We start from the raw sequence: 15452 nt of genomic DNA, 5'->3' as shown, positions 1-15452 counted from the left end.
TATTACCAGAAATATGATCAGAAGCACCTGAGTCAATTACCCATGAATTTGGACCTTCCATGGATTGAGAAATGCAGGCTGTTGATGTACTGGGAGATTGAGATGATTCTGCCAAGCTGTTGGACTTTAACCTTAAATACTCTTGATATTCATCCTCGGTGAACTTAGAAGTGGATGTTTCAATCTTTGGAGTGGAAGTTTCAGTCTTCAAAATATCGGCGGTCTTGGAAGGAAAACCATGTAAATAATAACAATTTTCTTAAGTGTGACCCATCTTTTCACAGTATGTGCATTGCGGACGTCCCCGACCTCCTCGTCCTCCTCCTCTAGTGTCACGTCCTCCTCTTCCTCGTGTGGCAACCATGACAGATGGTTCCACTAGTTCATGCGCCTCCTGAGTTTGAGGTACCGGGACACGTAGAAGACGAGTGGTCAATGTTTCCATGGAGGGGACCTCATGACTAGTTAGAAGTTGATCTCTGAGATGATCAAAATCGGGATGTAGGGCACGAAGAATCAATACCATGTAATATTTGTCCAATTTCTTTTGGATATCCTTTAATGGGTCCGCTTCCAAAAACATCCTCAGTTCTTCGACGGCAGATTGGGCTTCAGCCATAAAGGACACCATATCATGGTTTGTCATTTTAAGAGATGCAAGCTTGTTCGCAGTGTCATAGAGATGTTGAATATCGTTGGCATAAATGCTTTGAGCTTTCTTCCAAAAGGAGTGACAAGTTTTGAAAGCCCTCAGAGATATAAGAAGGTTGGGTTCCACTAATTGCCATAATAGGGCACACAACTGGAAATCTACTTGTTTCCACCTATCAACTTTTTCAGTAGGCACATGACTTCCATCTTGCTCAAGGTGGTCATAAAGCCCTTGGCCAAGGAACCACATTTCAACGGCAGCAAACCATGATAGATAATTTTTTCCATTTAGCTTCTCGGAGGTAATTGATGGACTTCCGGAGAAGGAAAGAGCACTACCAGACGCCATCTCTGAAGATGACAAATCGTACCAGTGAGAAACAAGAAAAACCCTAAGGGTTTAGACAAACGGGACTGTGACGGTGGCTGGCGGCAGACAGGGGCGAACGGCAGCCGGCGGCGGTGAGCGGGATCGACCCGTCTGATACCAACTTGAGAATTAAACTGTAAAATAATTCTAGAGGGCTTGATTGATCCCTCTCATAATCTTGTATTTATAATAATAAATTGATACAAGAGTACATGATAATTAGAGTAACCTAAACACAATATAATCATGATAATTAGAGTAACCTAGACACTATAATTATGATAATTAGAGTAACCTAGACACAATATAATCATGATAATTAGAGTAACCCTAGATACAATATAATCATGATAATTAGAGTAACCCTAGACACAATATAATCATGATAAATAAGATAAATATCCTAACAGGTGAAAAATATATTCATAACTAAGAATAATAATATTCATTTGATATATATTATAAAAATAAATGATCATAAAAAAAAGCTTAACATTTTCAAAAAGAAGAAAAATAATAAAAAGTAAAAAATGTAATGTCAAATATCATTTTCGGATAGCTAATTAATTTAAGCTTGCATTTGAATCATCTATATCTTCTTAGATTTGGTTTAACCACAAAAGAAAAAGAAGGATGAATAACACTACCAGCTCAAGATCACATCAATCTTAAAAAGTTAGGTATTTGTCCACAACAAAAAGTATAGTTACACACGCTAGCACACATACACTATAACTGAAACGCCGCAATATATGTTTATATCTATATCTCTATCTATATATATATACACACGCGGCTCCCTTCAAACAACCTTACTCAAGTACATGTTCTTGGTTAATTCCTCCATCATTTGAATATATATAAGAACTGCGATGCAAAGAATTAGGAGCATAAAATGGGAATAATGAATAGCTACGTTGCCATGTCATGGTGTTGATCTTCACCATACTGTTCTTGTGTTAGTGATCCAAGAAACCATCACCAAGTCCTGTCAATACCTTTCACTGATAAAGATGATTCATACATGTATGATACGTCTTTTCAATCCTTCATCGTCTCCTTTATACTTGCAACTTGCAAAGTACTCAAATGAAAAACACACCGTCCATCTCTGACATTTTTGACAAAATTCACCAAACTATGTATTTAAGAGTAATCAAGATCAATGTCATGTGCACAAATTCACAAATTCTAAAATACTCATTTAATGCTCTTAATTAGATCTTCGGCAACTACCATATATAGACCTGTCTTCCATTTCCATACAAATATTCTTCATACATCATTTAAAGAGATGACCAGAGATATAATCAAGTAAAAAGAAGAAGCCACTATACTTACTGCATACACATATATATAGACAGTGTAAACTGCAACATTGGTTAGTGCATGTTTGATTTTGTTTATCGTGAAAAAATAATGGTTTTTCTTAAAAGAATATCACTGAATACTGCTTTTCTTTTACTAACGGATAGTGTTTGAAACGTACAAAAGGTCATTCCGTTACTGTAACTTAAATTTTTATAATAGTGAAATATAAAACTAGTATTTTTTCTGAAATAAATAAATCAAAACATGCACCAAGTTTTTTGTAAGTTCATGGCTCTTGTTTGCCTGGGAATGATGATGGCAGCAGGTCTTGCAGCAAACCATAGTCACGAGGGAGTTGGAACTGGTGCTGCTGATGTTGTTGCGGCTGGAGATGGAGATTGTTGGAAAGGTTTTGGTTGAACATTGGATTTTGGTGATCATTTTGGGTATAACTTGGAAGAAACTGAGCAAGAAAATCTTGAGGTAAGCTTGAGCCCATGTAAGAGGAACCAAAAAAAGGAGGTGCTGACAACATGGTGGCGGCGCTGCCCCTTAGCGTTGCTGGACAGTGATGGTTGTGTTGCCCTTCATATGTTGTGATCACAATTGATGGATCTTGGAATGATCTTTCCACCCTTTTTTTGACGCTGCACTTCTGACTGGTGCACCTATAGTAGCTCCTGCATTACAAGTAACCAGTCTTGTCAGATTCAACATTCATCATACGTGTAATATCATGATCATAGTACTGCATGTCGTGTCTCCAACTTCATCATTAGATAGTAGATTGATTACAAGAAACAAGCCGTTACGAAGCCTTAATATGACAAAGATATGAATCATTACATTACATCGATATATATGTATATGACAATAACAAGGAAACAAAATACTTTGTGTTTCAATACACATATGATGATTTTTGGTGCAGAAATTCCACAACTCTTAATCATTTTTTTCGGCTATACAAAAAACAAGGCTTCATCATTTTTGGTTTGAAACGATAATAATGCCCCACGTAGGTAGATAAGAAATTTCAAAATTGGAAAATAATGAACCTTGGGTAGGGACTGTTCTTGACTGCTTTCTGTCCATATTTTCTCCATCTGTATCCATCTTCAAGGTTGTCTATCTCACTTTTAGTCAAGAAGGCAAAACGAGGCTCTCTTGGCTTTTTCTCTTTCTTTTTAGGCTTGTTCCTGAAACGCTCCAAAATATCAGTCAAATTCACCGCAACATATATATCTATGTGCCTCAAGTAACTCACCAAACCGATAGCAATTATTTTAGGGTTAAGTTCCCATGATTGTTCCACACTATTTCTCCATTTTAGTCACACACAAAACCTACATGATAATATATAGCATTCACGTACGGCACTGTATATATATATATATATATAGTATAAGAAAGTATAACAGACAAGATTGATTGACCAAATTCATTTCATAAGAAACACTAAAAGTCATGAACAATTGAAAAGACGCGGAGTGATAATATAATTGCATTAGTAAACAGTAATTCAGAGAAGAAATTCAAAATTCCATGTACCTATAGAAAATAAGAGAAATTAATTAATCAGATCCTATTCGTGTGTTGAAAGGAAGAAAAAGATAAACTGTACGGGGCAAAAACGTTCTCAGCCTCCATTGATCTATCGGAAATAAAAAAGAAATAGGGGCAAAAGAAGAAAAAAGTAATCAAACCTACTCTTTCTTAGGCTTTTCTTCTTCATCTTCGCACCCTTTTGGCTGTTTATCTTTCTTCTGGGTTTTGGTGGAGTCTTCTTCTAGGAGTGCTTCAGCTTCATTGGATGAGGAGGAAACCGATGAATTGGGTGTTGACTGGTTTCCACTGATCCCTGCGGAGTCTCCTGCACTAGGCTTCTTGGGGTTTTCATCAATGGAAGAGAGCACTTCAGATGATGAGCAAGACATGTCAAAGGCTCTGGAGAGGGTGTTGTAATCCATGGAACCATGTAAGCAGTCAGTGAAAGTGGTGCGTTGATGAGAAGGAAACCCTTGAAAGTTTTGTGAGGCAATTGGTGCAGAGTTGTTGTCCCTAAAGAATGGAAAGTTTGAAGAGTGGTTGAGTTGGTGTTCGTGGTGGTTGTAATGAAAAGGGTCATAAAAACGATCCTTCTCATTCGCCATGGATGAGAGAAGAAATGGAGAAGAAGAAGGTTGGAGGAGGATGAAGGGCCAAGAAGAAAAAAAAAAAAAGGTAGCTTTGAGAATGATATTTGAGCTAAGACTTAAATTCCATGTGGTTGCTTGTTATGGGAAAGGGAGCTTTTGGCTTAGAACTTTGTTTTTCTTCTTTGCTTTTATTCCTTCTACTTTTGCACCCTCACTTTAGTGTTTGGAGCTAATTGGGGAGTGTTTCTCTATCTTAATCTTTCTAAACTCAGTGTGTGGTTCATTTTTTTCTAAACCAAATAATCATTTTTTCTTTTTCAATGCAAAAATAATATATATTATAATTAATTCTTATACCTGCTTCTGCATGTGGCATGATTTCTTGATCCAATAGTAGTACATCGTATATTCTCACTCAACATCTATTCATATTGTACATAAAAAATTAACAATATAAATTTTTGTATTTTTTTCAAGATAAAAGAAAGTAGAAAGTAACGTTAAATGAGTGTAAAAATATATCTTTTATACATTTTTTTGTCTTACGAGAACGATAAAGTTGTCGTCTCATTACCTTTAGTTTCCATTTCAAATCTTAAATATACCAAGTCCATATATTTTTTTTCCTGTTCATACATCAAGCAATTTGACATATTTTAAAAGAAATACAAAAAAATCAGCATGAGGCAATATTTTAATCTTTAAAAGCCAATTGATTGATAATTATTAGTCAGTTGGTTGAAAGATTTATTACCTATATATGTTTATATATTTATACATATAGTTGATGGTGACTTCTCATTTAATTTAAAGCACTCCCTTTTATTTAATCGTTTTGAATCTAATCAAGGACAAAGAAAATAACAAGTTGAATAATGCTTGCATGCTGAGAGGTTTCTCTTTTTATATATAATATAAGATATTAGATGTTAAGAACAATATACAAGAATGCTAACAAGGTTTTGAGAAGAAAAAATAATTTCAAACATTGACCTCAAATTTACTTTGTGTGTTCCTTTGAGCTCCACGTATGTGGTTTGGTAGGATCGTATGTGATCAATTATATGAGGGATCATGCTGATATGCAGAATAAATAACCCCATAATTAATTATATCATAGATATTTTGTTTCGTGGTATTAATAAAGAGATTAATATATAAATAAAATTGTGATTAATGTGATTGTTAAATATATTTATATTTTTTAGAAGGGTCGTTATCACGTTGTAAAGAAGGGAGTGTGATTAGTCAAAAATTCCGACTACAAGCATTTTGCTGGTGTAATTTTTGAGGTTTATCTTACACGTGTCGCGGTTTGGGCACCGGCGTTTGACCGCAGAGTGGCACGTACGGGAGATTCGTTCGCTGCTATTTATGATTCTTCTTCGTCTTCCTCTCTGCGTATTTCAATAGAAAAATGCATAATAAAAATGAAAATTGGATATTATTAAATAAAATATGAAATTGAATAATGCAAAAATTGAAAAAAAAAAAAAAAAAAACTAGTGCTGTTCCTGATCACGCCTATGTCTATGGGTATCTATGTATGGGTTGATGATGGTGAGTGGGTTTTGACGTCACATTCCCTTTCGATGCCTTATCATATGCTCATGTGCTTACACTATCACATTCACATCAAATCAAAATCACGCAAATTAGATGGTCAAAATCGTATGTATCAAACCCTAATGTGATTTCATGAAACATATATATAGTATCTACGAATTAGTTCGTACGTTGTTAAATTTTATATTCTTAATAAATAGAGTTTCTGTTGTAACAATGTTAATGAAAAAAAAACATATTGATTAAAAGTGATTTTGATGTAGTAAAAAAACAAAAATATTTAGAAAATAGGTTTTTTAATTGAAATTGGTATTTAAAGTAAAGATTGTAGCATTAAAATTAGGGTTTTGTAGGAATGGGGAGAGACAAAGTGGTAGTTTGATCCCTTAAGAGAGAGAATGGGTAATGAATGTGAGAAGTGAGAAAAATGGTTGGTAAAAGAAAGACTTTTTGATGGGTGGGTTGGTGCAAACTCGACAATCACCACCGCCCATTCAACCATCATACCACTAATAAACCCACCTTCTCTTCATTATTATTTTCTTCCATATTCTCATTATTATTATTATAAATAATTCATTTTTATTAAAAATTATAATTAATAAATGTTATATTAAGAGCTCAATTTTAAAGTTAATTTATTTCTACAAAAATTGATAAGATAAATTTATATTTAATTTTATCTTTAATTCATTCGGAACTTTTATTACATTCACTCTTTCATGTTTATTCAAGTAACGATCAAACAGTAAATAGAAATAACAATATTTATATAAAAAATTAAATTTTAAATTTAATTCTTAAAATTGATTATAAAGTGACATTTCTATTTATTTATATGTTAAAAATTATTTTATTTTTCGTCTCAAATCTTAAATATATAAAATTTAAAAACACATTCAAATACTTTTAGTTAAATATAAAGCGTACGTGTTCATTAGATTTAAAGGAAAAAAAAAATGTTGAAAACTAAAGTTAAGAATCATGGTCATTCCCTTGACTTGACTTGCCTGATCATGGCTCGCATTTATTACATGCTGCAATTCTTAGTTTAACTACTTTAGTTAATTAATCTCATTTAAAAAACACTACTTTTATATATATATATATATATATATATATATATATATATATATATATATATATATATACTAATTATATTATGTGAGTTAACTTAAAATTCAAGTTGGATTGAACTAATGAAAAATTATAATTTTGATATAATTACATTTTGAATCATATTTATTAAAAACTTAATTTACTCGAATTGAATTCATAAGTTAGGTTTACTTTTTAATTTATTTAATTTTATTTTTTGTGTTTATATTTAAAGTTTAAAATGATTTTAGATTATATTTAGGTTAATTATATATTTATTTTAATTGTTTTTGAAATTTAATATTTGAAGTTTATTTAAATTTGAATTAGATAAATATTTAAAAAAATTATCATTAAATGAGTTAGTTAATTAATTCGTTTAATCTATCAACATGAAATATATTAAATTAATTTATTAATAAATGAATCATATTAGATTAACTTAATGAGTGATAAATCAGTGACACATCAAATTAAATTAGATCAAATAACTCGTTTGAACCGGAGATTAAAAGGTGTAAATAAAGTGAAAGTATTTTTTGACTTTAGATTATGTTATTTATGAATTACTATTTAAATAAGTGATAAATATATTTGATGTGTTGACCAGAAATTGGATTTGCTGGTTTGATGATTAGGGTTGTTTGTTTGACAGAGCATGAAATTGTTGACATAATTGTTAACTTATATCATTGTATGTATCATCTTCAATGTTTTCTTTCAATTCCTGCTAAAACCAAAAAATCTTTATAGGATATGATTCTCTTCCCTGTATCTACATTTCAAATCTTCTCTTTTATTTTGTAAACATGACTATGACGTAAAAACTCATTAGAGTTAAATATTTTTTTAGTTTTTATATTTATACATTAAATTAAAATTTGTCTTTAGGTCAAAAGTTAATATATTTTTATTTTTAAATTTTAAAACTAAATAATTAAAATATTCCTTTAATTTAATTACATTAACTTTTTTAATTCATTAAATTATATTTTGGATTACATTTAAATTGTTTATTTCATTTGACATTTTCTACTTTAAATGGTAACTTAAATCATCATTTAATTTGTAAATAAATTAAAATGGTCATGTTTATTTATTTTTAAAATTTAATTTTAAATCCACACTTAATATTAGATACTAAAATTATATTTAACTTTATTATTCTACGTTGATTATGAAATAAAAAACGTGCATATTTTTTAAAAGAAAGATTTTCTTTTTCATTTCTTTTCAAAAGTAAGGATCAAATATCATGCACCAAAAATTAAATTGACTATACCAAAAAGAGTGTTAAAGATTGAAAATTTTTGAACTTTATTACTTTATTTTGAATTTATGATTATGGAGCCAACCAAACTTATATATATATATATATATATATATATATATATATATATATTTGAAAATTAGTTTTACAGTAATTAAATTATAAATTTAAGTTAATTTTTCATAAAAGTTAACTTATCCTGTATGTTATATTATTTTTTCACAAAAGTTATTGGAATTACTTTCCTTAATAAATATACTAAAGAATGTAATTTAACACGATCCATTTAGTATTATTGGTCTAATTTTGTTAAATAATGTTAATAGATATATTTCTTTTGTTAATGTAGTTACTTTATATTTATAAAATATATAGTTAAATATCGATAGCTTTATTATTATTAGAAATATCATTTTATGTCACATAATAATTGAATACATGATTCATTTAATTAAATAATATAGTAATATTATATATATATATATATATATATATTAATTTTTTATTATCTTTTATTTTGTAACAACTTTCATATGACTCAAGAACTTTAGAAATATACGTGGTATTTTTTAGTAAGTACAATTATATTTTTATATTGACTATTTTATTAGAAGCATTTAAGCCGTAAACTTAGATTTTTTTTTTTTTAATTTGTCCAAAAGATTTACATTTTAAATTTTGGTAAGAAAAGCTAAATATTTATCTAACTTAAATAAATAGTTATTTTCCAATAAAATAATAATAAGAATAAGAAAAGGAATAAAAAATAATACCAAATTATTTTTAAATTTGAGATATTTTATCATGATTTTTTTACACTTTATGAACTTTTTATTTTATAATAAAAACCTTTACATATATTTAATTGTTTAACATTCTATATTTATCCCGACAAGAAGAAATAATATTAGTAATTAATAAAATAAATTCAGAGATTTATTAGGCACCACTCTTAATATGTGCTTTAAGTATAGTGTAAATGGAGTTGGGAGGATGAAAATAAATATTGTAAATGGAATTGGGAGAATGAAAATAAGTGAATGAGGTAAAAGTGAATTTGATTGAATGAAAGAGGAATAGGTGAAAAATATAAAAAAGAAAAAAAATTGTTAAAAATTGTGAATGTTTTTATCAATATAAATGATAAATAATGATTTTAATAAATGAAATTATAAAATTAATAATTTTTATTTTATCTATTATTTTAATTTTAATTTTTTATTTTTTATGATAACAAATATAATTATAGGGATATCAACAATCATTTACATTAAAAATAACTGATTATATTTTTTTTATATTTTAATTGACTAGATACATTAATATTTTATTATATTTATGTTTGAATTAGAAAATGTCTTCTCCTTATTTTGGCTTTTGAATAGGAAGTGAAGATGGATCTCAGAGTTTATTCCTGTTTATTTTGCTTTCTGCATAATTTATTATCAAAATAGATTTCGCTAATCAGTCTTTAGAAACAATTAGTGGCTAAATATTGAATTTGGCATTGTCCTTAAGAATTCGTGTAATTGGTAATGAGAAATTGTTTGTAAGTGTAAGGTTGCACATTGGAAGAGAGAAAGGGATGATAATGAACTGTGTTAGAGTGACAACTATGGCCATGGCTGTTCCTTCATGGAGGCCCACGTGCTGCGCATCTTCATCTTCATCTTCTTCTTCTTCTGCTTCTACAGCTGTCATCAACACAGAGCAACTGCGTTCTCAGATTGATCATCTTCATGCTGAGGCTGACGCCACCAGAGCCAAGGGTAACCCTACCAATTTCAAATTGTTTTTCTTCATGCTATTGCCGCTTTCATTCTGATTAATGTTTTCTGAAAAAACACCCTTTATAGTCAGGCCCCTGAGTATGATTAAAGTTTTAGTTTTTCACTTTTTCATTACAATTCTGACCTAAGGAAATATAACTGAAAAAGCTGTCCACTGCGTTCGTGCATCAATTGGACCTTGAAGTATTACTCTTGTAAGAAAAATTGTTTGAGTAGCTCAAGAGGTTATCAAAACCATGTTGTGTAGTCCTTAAATATCGAAAATTTCTCCAAATTGGTTTCTGAACTGTACTGAAATACATCAACTTAGGCAATGAAATGATGGATATTCATACTTCACAGTCTGCTTAAACAATTTTATTACTTTAGGAACTGTTTATGCGAGGGGCCAATAGTTTGAGGACGATTATTCTAATTTAATGAGTGATTATAAAAGCGCACCCCAAAATGGGGTGTATTTTGGGATGGAAAAAAGAGAGAAATAGGAAGAAAAAGTAATAGATATGGATGTGATGAAAAAGGAAGAGAAACAAATATAAAATAAAATAAAAAGAGGGAATTGGATGAAAGGGAAATTGAATGAGTGATTAGTATTTTTCTAATACAGAACTTATATGTTGTGGTTAACAGCAACTAATGCTAGATTGAGGCTTCTGCGGTTGTCAGAAGCTGCGGAGAAGCTTCAAAAACAGGCAGTTATAAGCATTCAAAAGGGGGAGGAAAATTATGCAAGGGAAATGCTTTTTCAGAGGAAGAAGGTGTTGCAGGCTTTGGACAAGTCTAAAAGACGCATTGAATTGCTTGATGAGCTTTCCGCAAAGTTAAGTGAGGTAAAGTCAGTTCATTTGTCCTACAGTCTTAGTTTCTATTTTCATTTTGAAATGATGGAATCATGATCATAAATATCAATACATTTGAGGGAGAACACCTTTGTTATGTAAGTTATGAATTGTTCGTATCATCAGAGTGTTAGATTCTTAATGTAATGCATGGCCAGTATGTTTGATGGAGAGATTTATTTCAAGTGTTTTCGCAAAAGTTGTTTATTGCTTGCAAGTACAGGCATGAGCATCTGCAGAAGGGACTGTGGACCTAGGATGCACCGCTATCTATGTAGAATACGCTGTCGCCTGATCGTGCACTTTTTGGACATGACACTTATCGAACATGGCTTGAGTATGAGTAAAGAAAATGAGTCGACACCTATTATAGGCTATATGCTACTATAATAAAAGAAAACTAAAAAAGAAATTAGAAAAGAATATCTTGCATTATAAGTAATGCATGACTCGTATTTTTAGGCTAGTTTTCCACAAGACTTAACTGGTAATTTTAACTGTTAAGGTACATGTTTCTTATTTAGAATTCTATTTTGAAAGATTTTATTACTGGGAAACTAACAAATTTGTTTTTATAGTGTGAATTATATAAATCTTAATTCTCAATTGAGATTTTTGTCACGTTGGTTATATATATACATCAAAGGTGGTGTTCTATCCTATATTTTGAACATTAGTTGTCCAAGTGTATGTCATTCTCGTATGTGGTATCCTTGTTTTCTTCTGTCTGCATATATCATTTTGTTCTCTATGGTCATTTGAGAGAGATTCCCAATTTTCATCTGTTGCTTAAGTTATTTCTTTGTAAACTCTTCCTTTATTAAAAGTTGTACTAGCTATGGAAAATAAATAAATTGCAAAATTTTCAACGAAAGCACCAACTATTTTCATATTGGCATGTTAAAAAATGCAATTCGGAAAATATCCTTTTGTACTCCCTTTAAAATTTTCTCTTAGAATTGATTGTATCCCTGTATAGAGGTGCTGTCAAAGTATTACAACCAACATCTTTCATAGAAAAGCGAGTTCCTTCCGTCAGTTCAGTGCCTGTCCCCTGCCTCATTTGCCACTAAATTAACTTCTCGTATATAGTATGCACCACGTGAAAATTATCAGTCTCTAGGAAGACAGTGGATGGATGGGGTGGAATTGACTTCAATATTGCAAAAAAACCAGACTGCTTTTGAATTTACCTGTCACGAAATTATTGAAAAGCATAATTTTTCTGTGGTTTTGCTTAGTCTGAAAATGGAGAGTTTCACAGGAAAGCCCAATGTAATGTTTGTGTAGAGTTGTATAGTTTGTACAATTGCATTTATTTACTAGTTCAAAATACATTAAAGTATATCATTGCTACAAAACTCATAAGATGTTAAATCATGTAACTGGGTTTCATATATTCTCATTTGGTAATTAGGATTTTTAGACCATGTAGTAGATTACTTATAACCTTTATGCAAGAAAAATTAAAAACTAAATAAATAGTGATTACCTTTAGTGATGGTCTCAATTTATTTTCTTAAATCTATATTATTGTATGCTCTAGTACTGACTGATAAGCATAACTGTACCTGTCAACTCAGACTGTTATTGCTGAATAACTTATGTATTTCAAATTATTTTTTTGGTTTGCGTCCATTTATAATGTTTATTCTTTCTCTTGATCTCTATGTGAACGTTGCTTTTACTTAAAATAGATTTTTTATTAACTGAATAATGAAAGAAACCTATGGTAGTTTCAGGCAATATCTTTGAAAGAAAGTCAGCTAATTGGAAATGTTAATGTGAACATTGAAGACCTAACAAAAGATGCTTCAAGTCCAGTTCGAATTGTTGCCCCAAAGGAGGAAGTTCAAAATGATTTCAGTAAGGATGACTCAGATCCTGAAACGATGGACTTCGACAATATTCAAGATGTGCAACTGTCTATCGAAAGTGAAGGAAATTCACTGGATGTTAAGGAGATTCAGAATCTTCAGGAATTCGTTAGTGTAGGAAGTTCAAATGAAGACAGTATAGCCAGAAACTTGTCAGAAATATCCTCGTATGAGGATTTCATGGAACGGATAGATAAAAAACTCAGTGAAATTGAAGCTGAACTAGTTACTGTTTTGAACGTCTCAACCTTGGTACTTGGTAATGAAGAGAGACCAAATAATTCCAGGTTGCAACAAACAATCGAACTCCTTGAGACCATCCATGGGATTAGGCAGAGGTACAACTCTTTGATCTATCAAAGCGTAATTCTTATTCTCTCCTATGGAGATTTAACTATGAAAATCAATTTAGAGTAGGTTCTATCTAGTGATTTTGAATTATTATGAATATTCGTATTACAAGAAAATAATGAAGAAAAGTAATGCAACACCTTTTCAATTTTCAATCTCAGAATTAGAAGAACCAAGGAGGCAAAACTGAGGATCTGATAAATTTTGTTTTGCTTAACACATCTTCTACATCCAGGTCAGAACTAAGTTCATTGGAAGAAAAAGGTTTGCAAAATTTTTCTTGTATCACTTAATGTGGAAACAGGAAAGGTACATCCGAGATGCTTGTTATTAGTTTATTAAAATGAAGTGTTATTATCTTCATTTAGCATTATTCTTTCTAAATTGCGATCATATGATTGATCATGGAGGAATAGCAGATTGAGAAATTTGCCAAAGGAGTAAGGACTAAGAATAGCCTAGTGTAGTTGCTTGTCCGTTGTTTCAAACTTTTCTAACCTTAATCTGTCTCATAAATGAACGTAGTAATGAAGTATTTTTGGAGGATTTCCATTAAATGTTTTGTGTAAGGTAATGCAGCATCACTTACCTTGCAGGAGTTGGCAACCTAGTGATGTCATATATGAGTCTAATGAGACAGTTACATATAAGAACGTACATACACACACATGTATATATATGTTTTGGTAAATCATGCTTTTAATCACTCATCAACTGGTATGAATAGATGACAAATTAACTCAATTATTAATAACTAACTGACCGAACCATTTGTTTGGTATTACTACTGCTATTGTTTTAGCTGCTGATTTTCCAAGTCTATTATCGTGATGAATGCCACAATCCTAAATTTGCATACCCGAATTGTTACAAAAGGGCAGTGTTGTCACCACAAGTTTTAAACTAGTTGCTTTATAGAATTGTAACCAAAACCTTTCAATTGCAGAAAATGTTCAAAACAAAAAATCTATTCATAACTAGACTGCACAAATTTCTGTGAACTAATGTACTAATTATACTAGCACCTTCTGCAGTTTTCTTGCACCTGAAATGTCCCTTGCATGATATTTAAAACATATTAGTTTGAAGTATGGCATGCTTAACTACTATCACAAACACTTGCACACAAACCTACCAAATACAAGATGTTTAATGGTAGTCATTCAGATGTACAGCCCCTTTTTCTCCCATCTCCGAGTACCATTTGATGCAAGAAAATTGTCAAATATTATTCAGAACAGAGTACCACAAAATTCCAAATTGTGTATTCTTTTTACATCGAGGTATGACATCACATAAGGAAACCAATAGAACTAGGATTACAAAGTAAGAGTAATAATGGGGCACCCGTGATGGTATGCTTTTCAATTTTCACAAGTGTTGGTGCAAGTAAAGGAAATGCTTCTATTCACTGAGTATCCCGTATTTCATGCGTATGGACAACTGATTTCAAATGGTTGGTAATGACGTGCATCACACACTTTTAGTTTTTGACCAAAAAATAATGAGGGATGAGCTAACACCAAAGTTATCTTTGTGGGCTGATCATTGTCTCAGGTTTCAGTAGCAGAAACAGTCGCTCCATTCACAGGATAAGATTGCAAACACGGTACACTCTACAGTAGTTGAAGTCTCGTATACTGTTCTGGCCTTTTAGAAGAGATGTTTGAATTACACAGTTCCCATGAGGTCAGCAAGAGTAATCTTGCAATGCATGCCAGCTCGTTTTGATGCGTTTAAGACTTCATTTCTCTATTGCAACATATATAGTCCGAAGCCATTGTCAACCAACCATATTGGAATATTATGTCACTATTAATTATGAGGACCAAACAGTTGGAATTTGAACTGAGTTCATTTTCCATTTTCAGCTACATATAGTTCATAAGGTCATTCTGCTGTTTTGGGTGAAATCATATGACGATGAGAGAGATGAGAAAGGACTTTTAACTAAGATGATGCAAATTTACAGTGAGTGTTGCGACAACAGTGAAAGAGGTTTGAACTGCTTGATATTTTCTTGATTTAAAATAAAATAGTTCTTGGAAACGGTGGTAAACTATATATGCACATGTTCCGATACAAGATTACGAGGATCTTTGATTTCTGTCCCGTTCATGCTTTTTATAACTGTTGTAAAGGAAAAACAACTAGAAAATGTTCAAGTAAACTGATCTACTCATGATTGCCC

General features: G+C 31.0%; 2 protein-coding genes across 7 annotated transcripts; one reads left to right on the top strand and one right to left on the bottom strand.

The window, feature by feature from the left end:
• Nucleotides 1-2461: 2461 nt before the first annotated feature.
• Nucleotides 2462-4756, bottom strand: LOC106764826 (probable WRKY transcription factor 71). The gene is made up of 3 exons (XM_014649235.2): nucleotides 4043-4756; nucleotides 3391-3531; nucleotides 2462-3012 (listed from the first exon to the last, which is right to left on the bottom strand). The coding sequence occupies exons 1-3, from the start codon at nucleotides 4483-4485 to the stop codon at nucleotides 2619-2621; spliced, it is 978 nt and encodes a 325-aa protein (XP_014504721.1). The 5' UTR covers nucleotides 4486-4756; the 3' UTR covers nucleotides 2462-2618.
• A 5071-nt stretch (nucleotides 4757-9827) lies between these two features.
• Nucleotides 9828-15447, top strand: LOC106764824. 6 transcript variants are annotated; one of them, XR_001375986.2, is made up of 5 exons: nucleotides 9828-10173; nucleotides 10825-11024; nucleotides 12770-13248; nucleotides 13423-14717; nucleotides 14819-15447. XR_001375986.2 is itself a non-coding variant. In XM_014649233.2 (5 exons), the coding sequence occupies exons 1-4, from the start codon at nucleotides 9990-9992 to the stop codon at nucleotides 13457-13459; spliced, it is 900 nt and encodes a 299-aa protein (XP_014504719.1). In that variant the 5' UTR covers nucleotides 9828-9989; the 3' UTR covers nucleotides 13460-13496; nucleotides 14819-15444. The 6 variants fall into 6 exon arrangements, 3 of the variants coding, with proteins under 3 accessions (XP_014504719.1, XP_014504720.1, XP_014504718.1); XR_002668116.1 differs by having other exon boundaries at nucleotides 13423-13525; nucleotides 14819-15445; XR_002668115.1 differs by having other exon boundaries at nucleotides 13423-13570; nucleotides 14819-15445.
• Nucleotides 15448-15452: the final 5 nt, after the last annotated feature.

The sequence above is a fragment of the Vigna radiata genome, chromosome 6 (genome assembly GCF_000741045.1).
Source record: "Vigna radiata var. radiata cultivar VC1973A chromosome 6, Vradiata_ver6, whole genome shotgun sequence".
NCBI classification, from domain to species: Eukaryota; Viridiplantae; Streptophyta; class Magnoliopsida; order Fabales; family Fabaceae; genus Vigna; species Vigna radiata.
Note: the sequence above shows the minus strand (reverse complement) of the source record. Positions and strands in the feature narration are given on the sequence as shown.